The 17,683-nt window shown below is 42.8% G+C and overlaps 1 protein-coding gene across 4 annotated transcripts in view; it reads right to left on the bottom strand.

Annotated features, from left to right (window-relative positions):
* Positions 1-5,230: 5,230 nt before the first annotated feature.
* Positions 5,231-17,683, bottom strand: part of rhbdf1b (rhomboid 5 homolog 1b) — a 56,699-nt gene continuing 44,246 nt past the window's right edge. For 3 of the 4 annotated variants that reach the window (XM_084077705.1, XM_084077702.1, XM_084077703.1), the window contains 14 exons: positions 17,661-17,683; positions 16,734-16,876; positions 15,474-15,728; positions 14,426-14,537; positions 13,837-13,911; positions 13,451-13,612; positions 13,051-13,151; positions 12,857-12,920; positions 11,598-11,692; positions 11,135-11,210; positions 9,751-9,851; positions 9,466-9,619; positions 6,897-7,120; positions 5,231-6,547 (listed from right to left, as the gene is read on the bottom strand). The exon at positions 17,661-17,683 is cut by the window's right edge and continues 100 nt beyond it. In XM_084077705.1, the coding sequence (XP_083933831.1) occupies positions 6,352-6,547; positions 6,897-7,120; positions 9,466-9,619; positions 9,751-9,851; positions 11,135-11,210; positions 11,598-11,692; positions 12,857-12,920; positions 13,051-13,151; positions 13,451-13,612; positions 13,837-13,911; positions 14,426-14,537; positions 15,474-15,728; positions 16,734-16,876; positions 17,661-17,683 (1,781 nt within the window). In that variant the 3' untranslated portion in view covers positions 5,231-6,351. Of the gene's footprint in view, positions 6,548-6,896; positions 7,121-9,465; positions 9,620-9,750; positions 9,852-11,134; positions 11,211-11,597; positions 11,693-12,856; positions 12,921-13,050; positions 13,152-13,450; positions 13,613-13,836; positions 13,912-14,425; positions 14,538-15,473; positions 15,729-16,733; positions 16,877-17,660 lie in introns of those variants that run through there. The other variant, XM_084077704.1, reaches the window with a different exon arrangement.

Genomic DNA, 17,683 nt, shown 5'->3' with positions numbered 1-17,683 from the left:
CTACCAATATTTACAAGCAACTTCACAGAAAAACAAGCCCAAAGTCGCTTATAATAAGCAGATATGGCAACACGGTTCACAACCCAGAATGCATTGCGTGTAAAAAACAACAACAGATCTACAAGCTCACAACGCGTTGAATGGCGACCAGATGTAGATCTGTAGATCTGTTCATTTTAGTAACCATAGCACCGGTCTGTTTTGGCATTCAGGAAGTTGCCATATGAAGTAAATAAGTTATTGGATGCATTTTGTCATAATAACAATAATAATAATAATTATTATTATTATAATTAATATAATAATAATAATAATAATAAGTATTATTATTATTATTATGGTTATTATTCAATATATTATTTATGTCACATCACAAGAAAAGGACAAGAAATGTAAAATTAAATTTAAAAATATATAATAATATATACTGTATATATATACTGGGGGGGGGCAATTGTAATGGAAGAAAATCTTCACAGTCTAATGTTGGCAGGTATGATGACTCCCCGGGATCCAAACTAGTTAAAATAGTAGATCTGAAAGCTCACCACGCGTCCCGGGCTTGTAGATCTGCTATTTTCAAGGCGTTTTTTTTTTATTAATTGATGGAATTTCGTCGATTTTTTTATGTATTAATGAAATTATTTTGATACATTTTTGATTTTAGTATTTTTATTGATGAAGATTTTAGATTTTTGAAATTGCTTGGAAGATTTTAGATTTTTGAAATAATAATATAATATATTTTTGTAGGAAACGGAAAAAAGGGATCTTTCCTCGTGACCCATAAAAATGTGTCCATGACCCACAAATGGGTCCCCACCCACTGTTTGGGAAACAGTGATCTAACCCAGTGGTTCTCAACCCTTTCAGGCTGCGACCCCCCAAAATAATCATATTTGAACTGGGGACCCCCCACCCTGATAAGCACTTGGAATGTAGGAGTTGATGCATTACGTTTAGTTAAGACTTTATTGTGAAAATAGCAGATCTTCAAGCTTGTAGATCTGCTATTTTCAAAATGTTTGCCTCTTTCTGATATTATTTGACAATTTGGCCAATGTTTGACCATTTTTTATAGTATAACGTTTGTTGATTACTTTTGATGCAGTAATGTTCATTTTTTTAAGGTATTAAAAAGGTCTTAAAGGTCCTTAAATTGTCACTTCACTATCATCTGGGGACCACCCCAAATCATGTGGGGATCCCCCTGGGGGTCTCGACCCACATGTTGAGAATCACTGATCTAACCAAACTTGACCAGCTGCTAAGCTGGTCTGTCCAGTGTCCAGCCATCTGACCAGCTAAGTCCAGCTGCTAAGCTGGTCTTTGCTGGTCTGTCCAGTGTCCAGCCATCTGACCAGCTAAGTCCAGCTGCTAAGCTGGTCTTTGCTGGTCTGTCCAGTGTCCAGCCATCTGACCAGCTAAGTCTAGCTGGTAAGCTGGTCTTTGCTGGTCAGTCCACCCATTTGACCAGCAAAGACCAGCTACCAGCTTGGCTTTGCTGGTCAGTCCAGCCAGCCAGCTGGCTGACCAGCAAAGACCAGCAGAATCCAGCTTAGTGCCCAGCTAACCAATTACACTGACACACCAGCCTGACCAGCCTGGCCAGCTTGTCCAGCCTGGTATACCATCTAAACCAGCTTAAGACCAGCCAAGACCAGCTAATACCAGCTAAAACCAGCTAAAACCAGCAACCATCATAAGCTGGTTTGTGCTGTTTTTTTCAGCAGGGTTAGAAGACTAGGATGAGTGGCTGCATGTAGATTCAGACAGACAGGCGGAGTGATATGTGAGGCTCCAGGCTCTAGTCTATACAGTGAAATGTTGTAGAAAGTGGAGTGATATGCTGTGTTCTAGAAAAAAAACACACCCTGTGTGAAGTGAGTGGTGCCTTGCTTAGCTTGGCTAACATGTTCAATCAGCCAAGCTAACATGTCCAACGTTAGCTTGGCTGATGGCACTGATGTCACTTTGAAACATGTAAACAATGTTTCAAAGTGACACACCTATTTATAGGGCTCTATTTCGTCATGCGTCTCGCTAGCCAATCAAAGCACACCCTTTCAACATATTGTCACGTGTCGCGTGATGCTTGACCAATGTTAGCTTGGTCGACACACGGACATACAGACATACATACATACATACGGACACACAGACAAAGCCAGATATAGGAGTGGTTGCCTTCGGCACTCAAAAAATAGTTCCAAGTTCAAGAAAAGAGCGTCAAATGATGTGGGAATGTAATATGGGCTGCCCACACTAAAAACGCATGGGGCCCAAAGGTACAAATCTGCTCTTGGCCCTGAACGGACAGACCCACACTGGCCCACTATGGGCTAGCCCCAGCTCAGCCCCAAGTGTGGGCTGCCCACAGCAAGCCCACGGTGAGACCACAGCTGTGGGCATCACCTGGGCAAACCCGCGATGGGCCTGTGCAGGCTTGGTGCGGGCTTGGCATAGCCCTCACTGCCCACACATAGCCTGCATGGGCCCCACAGGGGCTCGCTTGCAGGCCGCATAAAGACAATTTTCTGTATTTCTGGATGCAAAGTCCTTTAGTCTGCCTGGCAGGTTTCACGTTCAATTTAAAGTACGTCCACTTTATGTTGTCACCCCCGGCCCCGAATCGACTTAAACATCTCCTTCGCACAGCATCGTCTCCTGTATGTGTCACTACCAAGGGGCAAGGCTGAGATATTTACTATGAGGCCAACCCGGATGTTTAGTAAATGTCCAGCGAGAGGCGCTGTTTCACCCGTGCCGACCTGTGAGTTCAGAAAGAATTTATTTTAACGCAAGCCGATGGGTTTTTACCAACTTTCAGACTCGATTTTCTTACTGTAATAAAAATTGTCATAAATTCTATATGCTTCCAGTCGCTAGTTTAAAGTCTCCTTTCAATCATCAGGATATGCGTTTTGCTAAATTATGGTTCTATTTATTATAAAATTGACGATAAAGTAGGCTATTCTCTAGGAGGGGCGGGATGATTTGATTGACACGCTACACAACCAATAGCATTCATTCCCCGCCCCCCGCTCTTGATTGACAAGTTACCCAACCAATAATGGTCTGAACTCATTCTGACGCGTAGTGAAAGATGGCGGAGCCACAGTCTGCAGCAAAGGATTCATTTTCGGTCTGTAGAAAGCAGCGGAGGGGGTTTGTCCATCTCATTTATACAGTCTATGGTCACTACAGGCAGAGTGTAAAATATCCCACACGTCGCCATAAACAAATGCCATCTATCCGTAAACATTTTGTAGGCAACAACTCCGTCGATGGTGTCGCTTGCTGACAAGAACAGATCTTCAAGCTAACAACGCCACGTTTGTGGACAAAAGTATGACTATGAATCATCTGTAATGTTCTTCCTAATTGCGTTTTACTTTTCGCTAATTAGGCCACCTGTCTGCTGCTAGTAGCTACACCCCTAGCTACACAACGCGTTTTGGCTCATTTTTCCTGTAATATAATTTCTTTTCTAGCCCATGTGTCAATTCAATAATACAATACATTGAACGATTGTTTAACAATCAATAAATAGTATTTATTATTAGGGTCACGAGCTTGATACAAATAATATCGCGCACACAAGCACCACCCAGGATTCGAACCCTGGAGCCCCGCCTGCCGAAAGCCAACATTTTAACCATTAACTTGCAGGAGATGAGGCTTTTGGTAAGCAGAGGTTCTAAGGCACTCTGCTGCGCGCGCGCGCCCGCACACACACGCACGCACACACACACACACACACACACACACACACACACACACACACACACACACACAGTAAACTAATGTGATCTTTGTTTATTATTCTGATAAACCAACACACACCAAGTGATTGATGTGTAGGTTTATGTGGGGTAGAAAAGGAAAAAACAACACCCAGACACAAATGTTCAGTTTGTCTCAGTGTTTATAGTTTTAGGTAACTAAAACGTCACCATAGAGAATATGTGATTGCTCTACCAAAATCAGCTGATGGTCACATTGAATACATTTAGAAAAAGAGGAGATTCTTAGCTTTCTGAGAAATACTAGGAATTGGCTATCACCCAACTTGTTTTTGATTAACAAAAATAGCACCAAAGTTGATGTAAAAAAGGAAGGTTGCATGTTTTTTAGATTCAATGCACAAACAGCTCACCAAGTTCAGGTCTAATCCTTTCATTTAACTGAATGATATTTAAAGCAAGCCTATATGCTACCATCAACACATGCTGAAATTCACTGCTTTGTATTACAATACCAAAACAGTTAAAATAAAATAATAAACATGTTATTCTCCAAATGCCTCAGTGATATCTAACTCATTTGAGTAGAGCAGCTCCCATTTAAAGACACACATCACCAGCTGAACATGGGGTAACAGATTAACATAGCCTACATGTGCTCTCATTACAGGTGAAACAGTCACCTCATGTGCCATCTCATGCATTATATTTTCTTTAGGGCAGTGGTTCTCAAACATTTTGTGGCAAGTATACAAGAAGATTTATTTGGTTAGATGAATACTTCTACAACTGTCTGCTGTTGGAGGTGATAACCCCTCCAGAACCCCCCAAAGACCCCTGGGGGTCACCGGAGGTGTCCAGTGCTTTTATGGACTGTGAACAAGTGCATTTGAGGCTGTGGTTAGGACCATGTTTGGGGTCATTGCAACAAAGTATGAATCAGGCTTTATTCAGCCCTTCTCCTGTAGTCTTGATCCCTCCGCAGCTCAATCATGTTTGCTCTGATTAAACATGAAAACAAACTCATTCTACTTACTCTCTAAGCTCTTGGTCTTCTACATAATAACATCCTGAGGGTTAAATTAACTATGAGAGTGTAAAAATGGACCCTTATACAGATATATTTCCCCCGTCTTTTCAGAGTTAAAATAATAATACTCTGGATTTTGCAGTGTAGGATCACAGGAGCATCTGACCATTACACCTACTGACAAGACATTACACACTGTTGGTTGCACTCTGGATAAGAGTGTCAGCTAAATGCCTGTACAATGTAAACATAACTGCAGTTCAGTCAGAAAATAACCGTGTGTGATTTACAATACAATAAAATACAATACAATACCACTTTATCAAGCCTCGGGGGAATTTCGGTCAAACTTTCAAAACCTGTGCTTGTGAAATGCATTATTAGCTTTAGAATAATAAGAGCCCCTTTTATATTATTCCTGGTAATGGAAACACATACAGGGGTATATGGCATCTTCAGACTGTGTGTGTGTGTGTGTGTGTGTGTGTGTGTGTGTGTGTGTGTGTGCGTGCGCGCGCGCTCACGTGCGTGCATGTGTGTGTGTGTGTGTGTGTGTGTGTGTGTGTGAACAAGGCACAGTTAGGGTATTTTTTATTATCCCTGTAGTGAAGACATCCAGTAACTGCATAATACTTAAAACACAATTATGTCAATAGAAAATACAAAAGGAAAGTATGCATCCATCTGAGGTTGTAATATTCTGTTTTCACCACTGGAGGCTACTGTCGAGACAGATTGTAACAGTTTTCCAAGAGGAGAGGCAACAAATGAATTAGTAACTGAATTGAACTGTCCTCAAATACTACTCTATAGTTCCTTATTCACTGTCAAAGTGATTCTGATTGGTCTCTCAGTATGCCTGCTGGAGATCCAAAACACATAACTCATTCTTTAGTTGTTTCTATTTAACTCCTAATCATACGTTTTGTTCCCATGCACGGTATCGTGTACAGTACACAAATGCCCAAGTTATCATGCTTCCAACAAAGTCTTTTTTGTTTTGATCATACAGTGATCACTTATTCCAATGTGTCATTCTGTTCCAGCTTGAGCCATCATAACATCCCGTAATGTTACACGTAAGTTCCAGAAGCAGCTGTTGAATTCAGTGAGCTGATAGTGACATTGTACCTCCACTTAGCATCTCCCTAGCCTGGGATCCAGACTGCTTCGCTACGTTCTGTGGATTTCTTTTTCTCACTCGCTATACAGTCTGGAAAGCCTCCTATCTCCGTTCACAGCACGGGTGAAAATGACCCACGGCTTCTGATTGGTCTTTAGGGGGGCCGGGACCAGTGTTGTCCAATGTAAAACTCGAGTCACTTCCTGACTTGCCTACGTAATTGAAATACGAGTCAAATCGGAGGCTGGCCAGACTGATAAACAAAGTGAGAAAAAAAAATCAGCCGAGCGTAGTGAATCAGGCTGGATCCCAGGCTAGCATCTCACCACATCAGAAGGTAATGTTCCACAGATATTTGCGCTGACATTCAAATCCAACCCAAAACAGTACACTCAAGAAGATTAGAGCTTCTATTCCACAATAATCCAGCTTGTCCATGTTGAAGGCCACGGTCAGTGGAGGTGGGCGTTGAGGTCGTACTTTTCACAGAACTTTTCTGTGATGGGGATACAGGTGAGGTACTCACACCAGTCACACTTGACGGGATAGACATAAAACAGCACGGCCAGCGCAGAGAACAGGCCCAAGAACACCAACAGGAAGATGCAAATCTGGACCCGCTTTCGGTACATGTCCAAACGTCCAAAACTGGGAAGGAGAAGTCATATAATAAATGTTTTCATAGCGTATGAATGTTTTATTAATTCATTTATACATTATGATAGATTATATGAGCAGCACAATAAACAAGCTGGTGGATATTTGGTGGATATTTTGATCGGATTGCAATACATCATAATACTGTTACTGATTACAACTTCACTACATAATTTGTCTGGAAGCAGTGATTGCTATGCTGTTGGTAAAAACACTGTATTTCCAACACCACCCATATGTCATACAAGGCCACATATACTGTACACCATATATAACCAGAGACTCATTTCTATGCACTGAAGCACATCTAATATGACCCCACAGACTCTCTGTCACTGACCTGATGTAGGGCAGGAACGCAAAGGACAAGAAGAACCCAGAGATAAAGCCACAGACGTGGGCAAAGTTGTCGATCCAGGGCAGAAGGCCAAAGGAGAAGAGGAAGAGGGAAATGGCCAGCAGTTTGGCGAAGGCCCTCCAGGGTCGCTCCAAGATCTGCCAGCTCTGAAACAGCTCCACAAACAGGCAGGCTAAGATGCCAAACTGACTGCCTGCTGGACCCACCTGGAGGAGGAAGGACAAATGATATAAGAACCTAATAAGGGAATGAACAGAACCTAACAAAGGAATCATTTGAAAATGTTATATATGAAAATCCTTTGGAAAAAAAAAGAAGTGATTAGCAGTGAGCAGTCCACTATAGAGGTACCTGAACCAAAAATACCAGACAATGCCCGAGATCCATACGGGATCAGTCCAGAACAGTTTTATTATGGTCAATCAGGTCCAGGTTGGTTCTATTACCTCAGGTCGCGGGTCTGTTCATGATTATGTGTGAGCTATGACAATGTTACAGGCTCCAGTGGCGCAATCGGTTAGCGCGCGGTACTTATAAGACAGTGACCAGCAGAGCGATGCCGAGGTTGTGAGTTCGAGCCTCACCTGGAGCACGTGGGTTTTAAACTCTAATCTCAATTGCAGATGAGATTGCTATGTGAAATGTAGACCCTCACCTGATGACACATGGTGAGTTTCAGTGATGTCATGAGAGTCACTTGATGACAGAAGACTGGTGTAATTAGGAATTATGCCAAGGTATACCAGGTTTCTGCTGCTATACCCTAGACTCAGAGTGTACTGCCATCTTTTGGCCAGTGTGCCATGCTATACCCTAAAGTGCATCGCCAACCTCTGGCTAGAATATTTTTTTCTCTGCCTTCAGTGGACACCCCCCCCCCCCCTCCACAACCCTTGTCAGAAAAACTACATCTTATTAGCGCCGCTAGCCGCTCTATACCTTTAGGTATAGAGCGGATCCTGCTCTATACCTGACTTTGTCCGTGTTCACCGTCAACGCTCTGATTGGTCAGACCCGTCAACGCTCTGATTGGTCAGACCCGTCAACGCTCTGATTGGTCAGACCCGTCAACGCTCTGATTGGTCAGACCCGTCAACAAAGTGATTGGTCAAGCTTCACGTGACACGTGGCTATAAACACATTATAAACACATATCGATGACAAAATGTATCAAAGGCGCCGCTACCTTCACACAGGGTGTGATTTTTTTTCAATACTTTGAAACCAATTTTTATATACTCAAATTGTTTTTCAAATTTTGCTGGGTGGTTTGTAACATATTATTCTGTGGTCTGACAAAATTTGAATACACAATACTGCTTATAGGAGGCCGGGAAACCAACTGCTCATAAGATGCAATGTAAAAGTGGTCACAGCCTCACGTGTAAAAAAGCATCCCATCAAACTTTCAGATGCTGTTTTCCTCCCGGTGTGGAGGAAGAAGGTTTAGGATGGATGTTTACTGTGATCTCTTGCTCTTCAAATATATACCTTGGTTTATGTTGTGTGTAAACCATTGGAGCGATTCTCAAAGCAGTTGTACTCCAAACCGCACCTCCAGTCGCAGAGGGAGCACTCCCTATGATCACGGCACCAGAGCCTGCTCGATTCCGCAGCTGTATCCCCCTCAAACCTAATTATGACAATGCCCGAGATCCATACAGGTTCTGGACCATGTTTTATGGTCAATCAGGCCCGGGTTGGTTCTATTACCTCAGGTCGCGGGTCTGTTTATGATTATGTATGAGCTATGACAATATCATGAGCTCCAGTGGCGCAATCGGTTAGCGCGCGGTACTTATAAGACAGTATCCAGTAGAGTGATGCCGAGGTTGTGAGTTCGAGCCTCACCTGGAGCATGTAACTTTTTAAACTCTAATCTCAGCTGTAGATGAGAAAACTATATGAAATGTAGACTTTGCCCCTCCCCTATAATAACATCACTGCCTGCCCATTTGTGTCCCCATCCTTCAAGATGACCGTGACCAATTTCAGGTCATTTCATGGATCTACCTGAACCGAAAATACCAGACAATGCCTGAGATCCATACAGATTCGGGTCCTTGTTTTATTATGGTCAATCAGATCCGGGTTGGTTCTATTACCTCAGGTCGCGGGTCTGTTCATGATTATGTGTGAGCTAAAGCAATGTAACAGGCTCCAGTGGCGCAATCGGTTAGCGCGCGGTACTTATAAGACAGTAACCAGCAGAGTGATGCCGAGGTTGTGAGTTCGAGCCTCACCTGGAGCATGCAAGTTTTAAGCTCTAATCTCAGTTGTAGATGAGATCACTATGTTGAATGTAGACTTTGCCCCTCCTCTATTATAACATCACTGCCTGCCCATTTGTGTTACCATCCTTCAAGATGGCTTTGACCAATTTCAGGTAATGGATGGAGAACGGAAGAGGGAAAATGAAAATATGAATGAATTCACTGCTTTCACTAAATTCCCTTAGTAGAATCAGCTAGTTCCATGTCGAAAAGCTGCCAAAAAAACTCATGATTGGATAGTACTTTACAACAGTGCTTCATGCAGTGTAAAACTATACCTCAGCTCTGTAGGGCAGGAAAATGGCAGACGCCAGGTTCCCAGTGATTCCGCTGAGTATGTAAATGATGGAGATTCTCAGCCACCCAGCTAGCTTCTCTAAGTCCCTCAGCACCGTCATCTGGAAGAGCACAGACACCAGGCAGTGCAGGATCCTACCGGGACAAATAAGGTCAACATGGACAATTATCGACACTTGTCGATATGCAGGTGCAGGTCAACCTTGCACTGGTGGTGAGGAGTGAAGTAATGGAGCAAAACGGAACAGAGAGGCAGAGATAGTCACCCAGCATGGAGGAAGAGAGAGAGCCAGAGGCGGTAGAACTGGTCAGGGATCTCTGGGTTCAGGAAAGGCAGAAGGCCACACACGTCATCCATACAGGCAACCTGATGGAGAGAGAGACTTCTTGTTCTTATTATTACTGCTAGTGCAGTGCCCGGACGGTTTTGCAGAACTGCTCATCTCATCAACTTCACACTCACTTTACTTCCTTGATAGTGAGACTTCCGTGAAGTCGATAGGATGAACGGTATGGGTATGTGAAGGAAAGGCATACAGACGGATATACATACATACAATTCCTGGAATGTATAGATTTAAATATTATGTACACTGTTTATACTTAATCCATTGTCTCATTCATTCACATTCATACCATTAAAGCTCATCAGACTGAAATTTTATTTCAAGAGAAGAGAGAGAGAGAGAGAGAGAGAGAGAGAGAGAGAGAGAGAGAGAGAGAGAGAGAGAGAGAGAGAGAGAGAGAGGTAGGCCAAGTGGGAGAGAGGCAAGCAGGGAGACACAGAAAGACGGAAAGTATCAGCCATCTACTGTTTGTAATGAGTGTTTTCATTTGTGTGTTGTAGTGCCATCTTGTGGAAAAAGACAGTACTGTATTCTGTCCTTTCTGTTGATAAATACAACAGGTTCCAGTGGTGCAATCGGTCAGCATTCAGTACTTGTATGAATGTATCAATCGAAGCAATGCAGAGGTTGTGCGTTCGAGTCTCACCTGGAACATGTGGGTTTTAAGTTGAGCTTGACTGCTATTCTGGTGCGTAAATTGGGATGTAATTAAATTAAACTTATTAGGTAACTCAGTTGTTTGCCCTGCCCTCTTTATACAGCTGTCAAACACCTTGACTTGACCTCTCTGTTGATCCATGGCTCTGAACCTGGCAAGCATCAATGCTTATTCTGCTACTGCTACTCCATTCTGTGTAATTTACTCTGGGTGAGAAATTGACTGCATTTATATAGCAGTTTTCAACAACTCCAAATGTGCTTTACAATATACGTCACATTCACCCATTATACACAACTCAACAGTGGAACACATGGTTACACATTACACGTTTATGCTGTACACATTCACACACCGACGACAGAGGCAAGAATGCAAGGCACCGGAACTGTTAGGGTTTCGGTGTCTTGCTCAAGGACACTTCGACACACAGCCAGTAGTAGCTGTGGATCGATCCGGGAACCTTCCAGCTCCCAGATGGCCACTCTACCTCCTGACTGAGGAACTGCCACCCATATCAGCTACATGCATAAAATATCAACCAAATTCAAATAATGTGTCAGAGGTGTCCAAAACTGCCTGGGAGGCAGCCACACAATAAATCAACCCTCAACAAGACATGTTGAGTATATGTCTTCATCTTACCTGTGAGCAGAGAGTGGCCTCCTCATGGAAGTACCCTTTCATGAAATCACAGTACTCTCTTGAAGTTATCTCACACCTACAACATGCAAGACATCATTCCATGTATTAGCTACAGTATAAGCAAATACAAATTCATGGCAAAAAGAAAAACAGGCAGGCAACTAACTTTGTCATCCATTATCCTCTATCGATGGCATTATTCACTATGTGTTTTCTATGCGTTACCAGTCAGCTAGAGTACAAGAATATCAATATTATAAATATAATCATAATAATAGAAATACATTTATATAAAACATTTTAGGACAAGGGCAGGCCATGCAAGATGCTACCATTTGCTACCACTTAAAAAAAGAAAGACTGGCACTAATAATAGAGTTAAAAGCATATGACAGCAAATACAGTATAGAGTATATGGGTAAACAGATCAATCTATCAACTTAAGACATGTAGGTCCTCTTACCGTCCTTTGGTTCCAATGCAGCAAGGTCTTCCTGTGATGGCACAATCTATGTGTGGAAGGTTGGTGTGGTTCCCAGAGTTATACCTCGTACACACCTACAGTTCAGACAGGTGGAACAGCTGTCAGCACCGGCTGTGTGTGTGTGTGCGTGCGTGCGTGCGTGCGTGCGTGCGTGCGTGCGTGCGTGCGTGCGTGCGTGCGTGCGTGTGTGTGTGTGTGCACAGATAACCAGTTTTACACATTATATCTAAGTCAAATGCTGCTGACCCTCTCTGTGTTCATTTTAACCCATCAAGACAATGAACCATAACTTTCACTGCAACTTTCATTTCATTTCTGTCTCAATACAGCAACATCCGAAGCCCCAGTGGCACAATTGGTCTGTGTGCAGTACGTACAAGACAGTAAGGAATATGGAGGTTGTGAAAGCCTCAATTGGCGGGTGAAAGCCTTATACATTATATAGTGTATTTTCCTCGATCTGCTTCCAAGTGTCCTTGAGCAAAAGACTGAACCCATACACTAACTGCATCTGAAGAGGGAGGTACCTTTAGTGGTTGCCTCCACCATCAGAATGGATGAATGTATATGTGGTTTGGACACAATCATGAATGTATTTTTTGTGTGTTGTCTTGTCATTTCATGGACTCACTGCGGTCTTGTTTGAAACCATTTGTGACACATAACAGCTCTAGTGGCGCAATCGGTTAGCGCGCGGTACTTATAAGACAGTAACCAGCAGAGTGATGCCGAGGTTGTGAGTTCGAGCCTCACCTGGAGCATGTGAGTTTTGAAACAATCACGGGCGGAACCACATTTACATTGAATGATGGCAAACTCACACCATACCCCACAATGCAAAATAAGTTTACCCACCAACTGAAAAGTGATTGACAAACATTAGATGTGCACTGTCCAATTGAAATCAATGTCAGATTACTGCTACGGTAGTCAGCAAGGTGGAAATTCTAGTCTTGACGAGGAGTACTTTTCAATATATACTGGACTTTCTGAAAGGCGATCGGAGAGAGCACTGAACCCATGACTGCTTCTGAAGAGGGAGGTACAGTGGTTGCCTCCACCATCAGAATGGATGAATGTGTATGTGCTTTGGATAAAGGCACTACAGAAATGCAGAACCTTATCTGAAATAATAAAAAAAATAAACTTATGGACAGCAATAAGGAGTGGACCGCCAATGCTTCACTTAAAGACAAAGAACGATAAACCGTCCCTCACTATCAATAGTGTGTACTTACAGGCCACTTTGTGATGTCATCAGGCCAGTCGTGAGGTGAAACTGAGGCAGGCTCCAGACAAATCCTATGAGAAGAAAAGGCAAGTGAGATGACTCTTAAAAAGCTGCCCAGATACCCAAAAGTAACAGAACATGGTCGTATCAGAGACCGAACAAAAACATATGACTTACAACCCGATTAATTATACAGCTTACCTTGGGTCCTGGTGGCATACTGCACCATGCTGGCGTAGTTTACCATTGAGATAAGGAGCACTGGGGTGTTGAGGCCACTTAACCCACACTGCCAGAGTACTCTGTAGGAACACAGAGACAGAGAGGCCTTGTATTAGAGGTACAACAAGGTACACACATTCAAATTCATAGAAGTCCTCATTGTCCATTTAATTCTGAGAGTGTATAAATGTAACCAAATGGATTTTGGTTATGACCGGCAGAGTCTCCGGTGGGAGACTCAATGGAGACTCTTTGAGTCTCCTACCTGGCTGAGACTCTGCCGGTAATCAAATTATTGGCTTAGGAATGCGACAAAAACAAGAAAAAGTCATTTTGGGGGTGAACTATCCCTTTAACCTAGGGCCTTATCAAAACTAACCGAGCACTCTTCTTGGGAGGTCTGCAGGCAGCCGGAGCGGTCGTTCCTCACACAGCAGCCTGAGCCCTTCTCCCTGCCTCGCTTCTCCTGGATCAGCTCATGGACCTCCTGGTCCTGCCGCATGCAGGGGGAGAACTTGGCCCCCAGGTGAATCAGGGCCTCCTGCAGGAGGAATGATGTATGTTGAGTAATAATAATAATAATAATAATAATAATAATAATTATTATATATTTTATATAACCCCTTTCTTGCACGTCCTTGCACATGATGACTAATCATGAATTATGGAGGGCTGAGTGTATGCAGAATGTATTTAATATTATTTTCTTTATTTTAACAGAAAATTGAATTTTTATGATGAATCATAAGTGCAGCAGGAACTCACAGAACCTGGTCCGACCCAGAAGTTTTCTTGTTGCACAAACTTGACATTTTCATAAACTCCCTTGTTCCTTAAGACCTGCAAAAGATAATAACAAAACATTTTATCTAAATATAATCACAAACAATTTGATATCAGTTATATCAGTCACCTTGGGTATCGTGGCATCTTCACTCCACGTTGTCTGTCAACACTGTGCTTTTCACCAAAGCAGAAATGCTTTACTGAGCCTCAGCAAACTATTCAGTGGCAATCAAAAGGTTAGTTGGTCCCTGTTTAATGTATCTTAGTTCACATAACAGTGATTATGCATAATGTGGTCAGAGCATGACTTGGTCACCCCCCTTTTCCCTTTTATACGCCAAATATCTTTGTCAAAAATAGCAGATCTACAAGCTCACCACATGTTAAGTTGCGATTCATTGTGACCTTGTGGATCTGCTATTTTTGCAAAATGTTTACCAATTTTAGTCAAATATTGGCCTAGTGGGACATGCCCATAACAGGGATGTTAGGGTTCATGTGGTCAACTACCAAGTTATTAACCACACAGCTAATCTAATCTAACTGAACTGAATTGTACAGTACTTACTGAGTCCACAGTTTCGTGCTGTGAAAACCCTACAGGAGCAATGCCATAGATAGTGACAGCCAGGATGGTAATCAGCAAGTGGACAAATGTGATCCAGTAGGAAAAGAATGGCCTAGGACAGAACACAAGTACAGTACAATTTTAACCATTAAAACCGGAAAAGCATCTGTGTCATTTTAGATTTTTTGCGTTTTGCTATTCAAAAATGGCAGATATACAAGCTCACAGCACGTCACAAGCTTGTACATTTGCTATTTTTGAACATTTTTGAAAACTCTTGAAAGTGTGAGAACTACAGATTTAGAAGGCATTTTTAGAATCGGCCTCAGGTCTTAGTGGGTTAAGCTGCATTTGTTGGAAAAATTTACAATGTCTGAATTAATTTACACTTTAAAGGCAGGTGTTAAGAATTCTTCCAAATGCAGAAATCACTTGAAAATTCATTTTCAATCTCAACAGGCTCCAGTTAAGCCTCAAGAGGCTCCAGTAGTGCAATGGGTTAACACGCAGCAGTAATTAGCAAAAACGTGACCACCAGTAAACTAAGTGATGTTGGCGTTGTGAGTTTGAGCCCATCTGGAGCCCAAACCTTTAAGCAATCGGTTTCAATAACATAGCCCCTTCCCTTCTGCAGAAATCAGAGAAAAGGATGATGACAATGCCCTGTAACAAACCTTAAATTAAGGCAAGCTTGACAGATTTATGAGTGATATCATCTGTCAAATATATTTCAAACCTGACAGCAGCCTCTCATATAGAAGAGGTGGGTGTACAATAAACCAAGTGGTTTGGGACTAGGTGGGTTCTTAGGCGCCTGGTGCCTATAGGAGGGAAAATAATTAACCTCAATTTCAAGATCCATTAACAACGTCTGAATCCAATAAGAGTTCAAAGGGAGGTGTTAAAAACGCTGACTTCACTTGAAAAATAAAGTCAAACTCCCTGACGTGATTAAAAATGTCATATCCAATCAATAAGCAATCTTCTATCGTCTCCCTGGCCAGCACAAGATAACCCTTTGGCCCCCTTTCCAGCTGCCATACTGCACCTGTGGTCGTCCATGTCCTCGATCTGCCGTCGGACAAAGCTGTCAATGCGCTTGCGGTATGTGCGATTGGTGAGCCGGCCGACGATGCCCAGGCCATACGGTCTCTTCTCCCGGGCGAACAGCTTCTTGACGGGCACAACGATGCGCTGGCCACGTGGCTGGGTACCATTGATGCTAACCACCTCCTGACGCAAACGTACCTTCGGCTGGACTAAAGGTCCTTCTTTGGACTTGCGCCAACCTCGCTCCAATGGCCTGGGTAAAGGGATGGAAAGAGGGGAGAAGAGAGAGAGGGAGGGAGGGAGGGAGGGAGAAAAGGGGAGCATAGGGGGAGGGGGCAGAAGAGCCCCCTTTAACTAATGACTAAAAATTATCATTAGATTGAAATAAATGGATTTCACTCTTAATTCAATCCCTTGAATATCTCTTCCATAAATAAAACTCATAGTCATGGCAGTTTGAAGAATAACATAGCTACAGTAGTAGAGGGACAAAATCATGGAAGTATTTTTTGTGTGTTGTCTTAATATTTCATTGAGTGCCCTCTTGTTTAAGAAGAGAGCTCAATATGAAACTATTTACAGCTCAAAAAGGCTCCAGTGGTGCAATCGGTTAGCGCTCGGTACTTATAAGACAGTAAACAGCACAGTAATGCCTTGAGTTTTAAGTTTCAAGCTTGACTGCTATTTTAGAGCGTAAATTGTAATGTATTACATTCATTTACACTCATTAGGTAACTCTGTAGTACTATATACAGAGCTGTCAAACACCTTGACTTGACCTCTCTGTTGATTCATGTCTCTGAACCTGGCAAGCATCAATGCTTATTCTGCTACTGCTACTCCATTCTGTGTAATTCACTCTGGGTGAGTGTAAATTGACTGCATTTATATAGCAAGTCAAATAAGCTCTACAGTTCCTAAAAAAAAGGCTCCAGTGGCGCAATCGGTTAGCGCGCGGTACTTATAAGACAGTAACCAGCAGAGTGATGCCGAGGTTGTGAGTTCGAGCCTCACCTGGAGCATGTGAGTTTTAAGACCTCTGTGGAGCTTTAAAACAATCACGGGCGGGACAGAATTTCCATTGACTTGATGGCAATCTCACACCATACCCCACATTGCAAAACAAGTTTCAGAATGTGAGAATACTGCTACGGTAGAGAGCTTGGCGTGAAGTACTTTTCGATATATATATTGGACTGTCTGAAAAATCACCTCAGTCACAGGTGTGTGTGTGTGTGTGTGTGTTCGATAAACCCACAACATGAGGTGACTCCTCTCCAGCTCAGTCTTGTCCAGGGCACTTCCTGTGAGGTCACAGTCTTCCGCCACATGAATGGCTGCTTCCGAAGGCGTCTCAAAAACCTCATCAGTGTAGATGGAACACTCGTCGTGTAGACCCTCCTACACCAGAGAGCACAGTTACATCATTTGTGGACTGTTCTGCAATATGAGGGACATTGGTATTGTCAGTGGCCAGTGCAATGTTTGTTCTTCATGTCGTTATTGTCTTTATGTTAATGTCTGGCGGAAACCCCTAGGTACTGTGATTCAATACGATCAATATTTGGAAGTGCTCAAAGGAAATCTGGAGTGTTTTTTGTTCGTTTCTTGTTTATCTACATTGGGGAAATATGTTCCATTTGTGAAAAGTGCAATATAAATTTAGTTTTAGGGTGTCCAAGTGAACGGGGTTAATTTCCTCCACGGTGCCTCCGGTGTGGCCGGGCACTTCAGTAAACACATTTTGTTTGTGTTCAAAGGTGGAAGGCCAGGGGAAGGTGTTGTCTGTCACTGCACTGTTCAGCAGGGAGCGTAAATGGGAGTGGTAGCATGTTCCTCCGCGTGCGCTATGCCCTGTATGGTGAATCCCCCCACTGTCAGGCGAAAAGAAGCAGCTGGTGACTTCTTGTGTATCGGAGAAGACATGTGGTTACACTCTCCTCAAGACCAACTACTTGGCAGTGACTGGGAATGTACAGCACTGTATATACATGGGGGTAATTGGCGAGAACTAAATTGGTGGAGGGGGGAGGGGGTGTAGCTTATTAGTTCATTTTCGTTTCAATGACCTTAGATTACATGTATATACAGTCTAAAATAATCTAAACTAAAGTAAACTACAGTAGTACATTAAAAGACAGGCTACATAATGAAGTTTGCTGTTCTAAAGTGAAGTCAACTTTACCCTGGCGAAGAAGGAAGTGTCCA

This window comes from Gymnoscopelus microlampas (assembly GCF_963454915.1).
Source record: "Gymnoscopelus microlampas genome assembly, chromosome: 14".
Classification (NCBI taxonomy): Eukaryota; Metazoa; Chordata; class Actinopteri; order Myctophiformes; family Myctophidae; genus Gymnoscopelus; species Gymnoscopelus microlampas.
The sequence above is the reverse complement of the archived record's forward strand: the minus strand, read 5'-3'. Positions and strand labels throughout refer to the sequence as shown.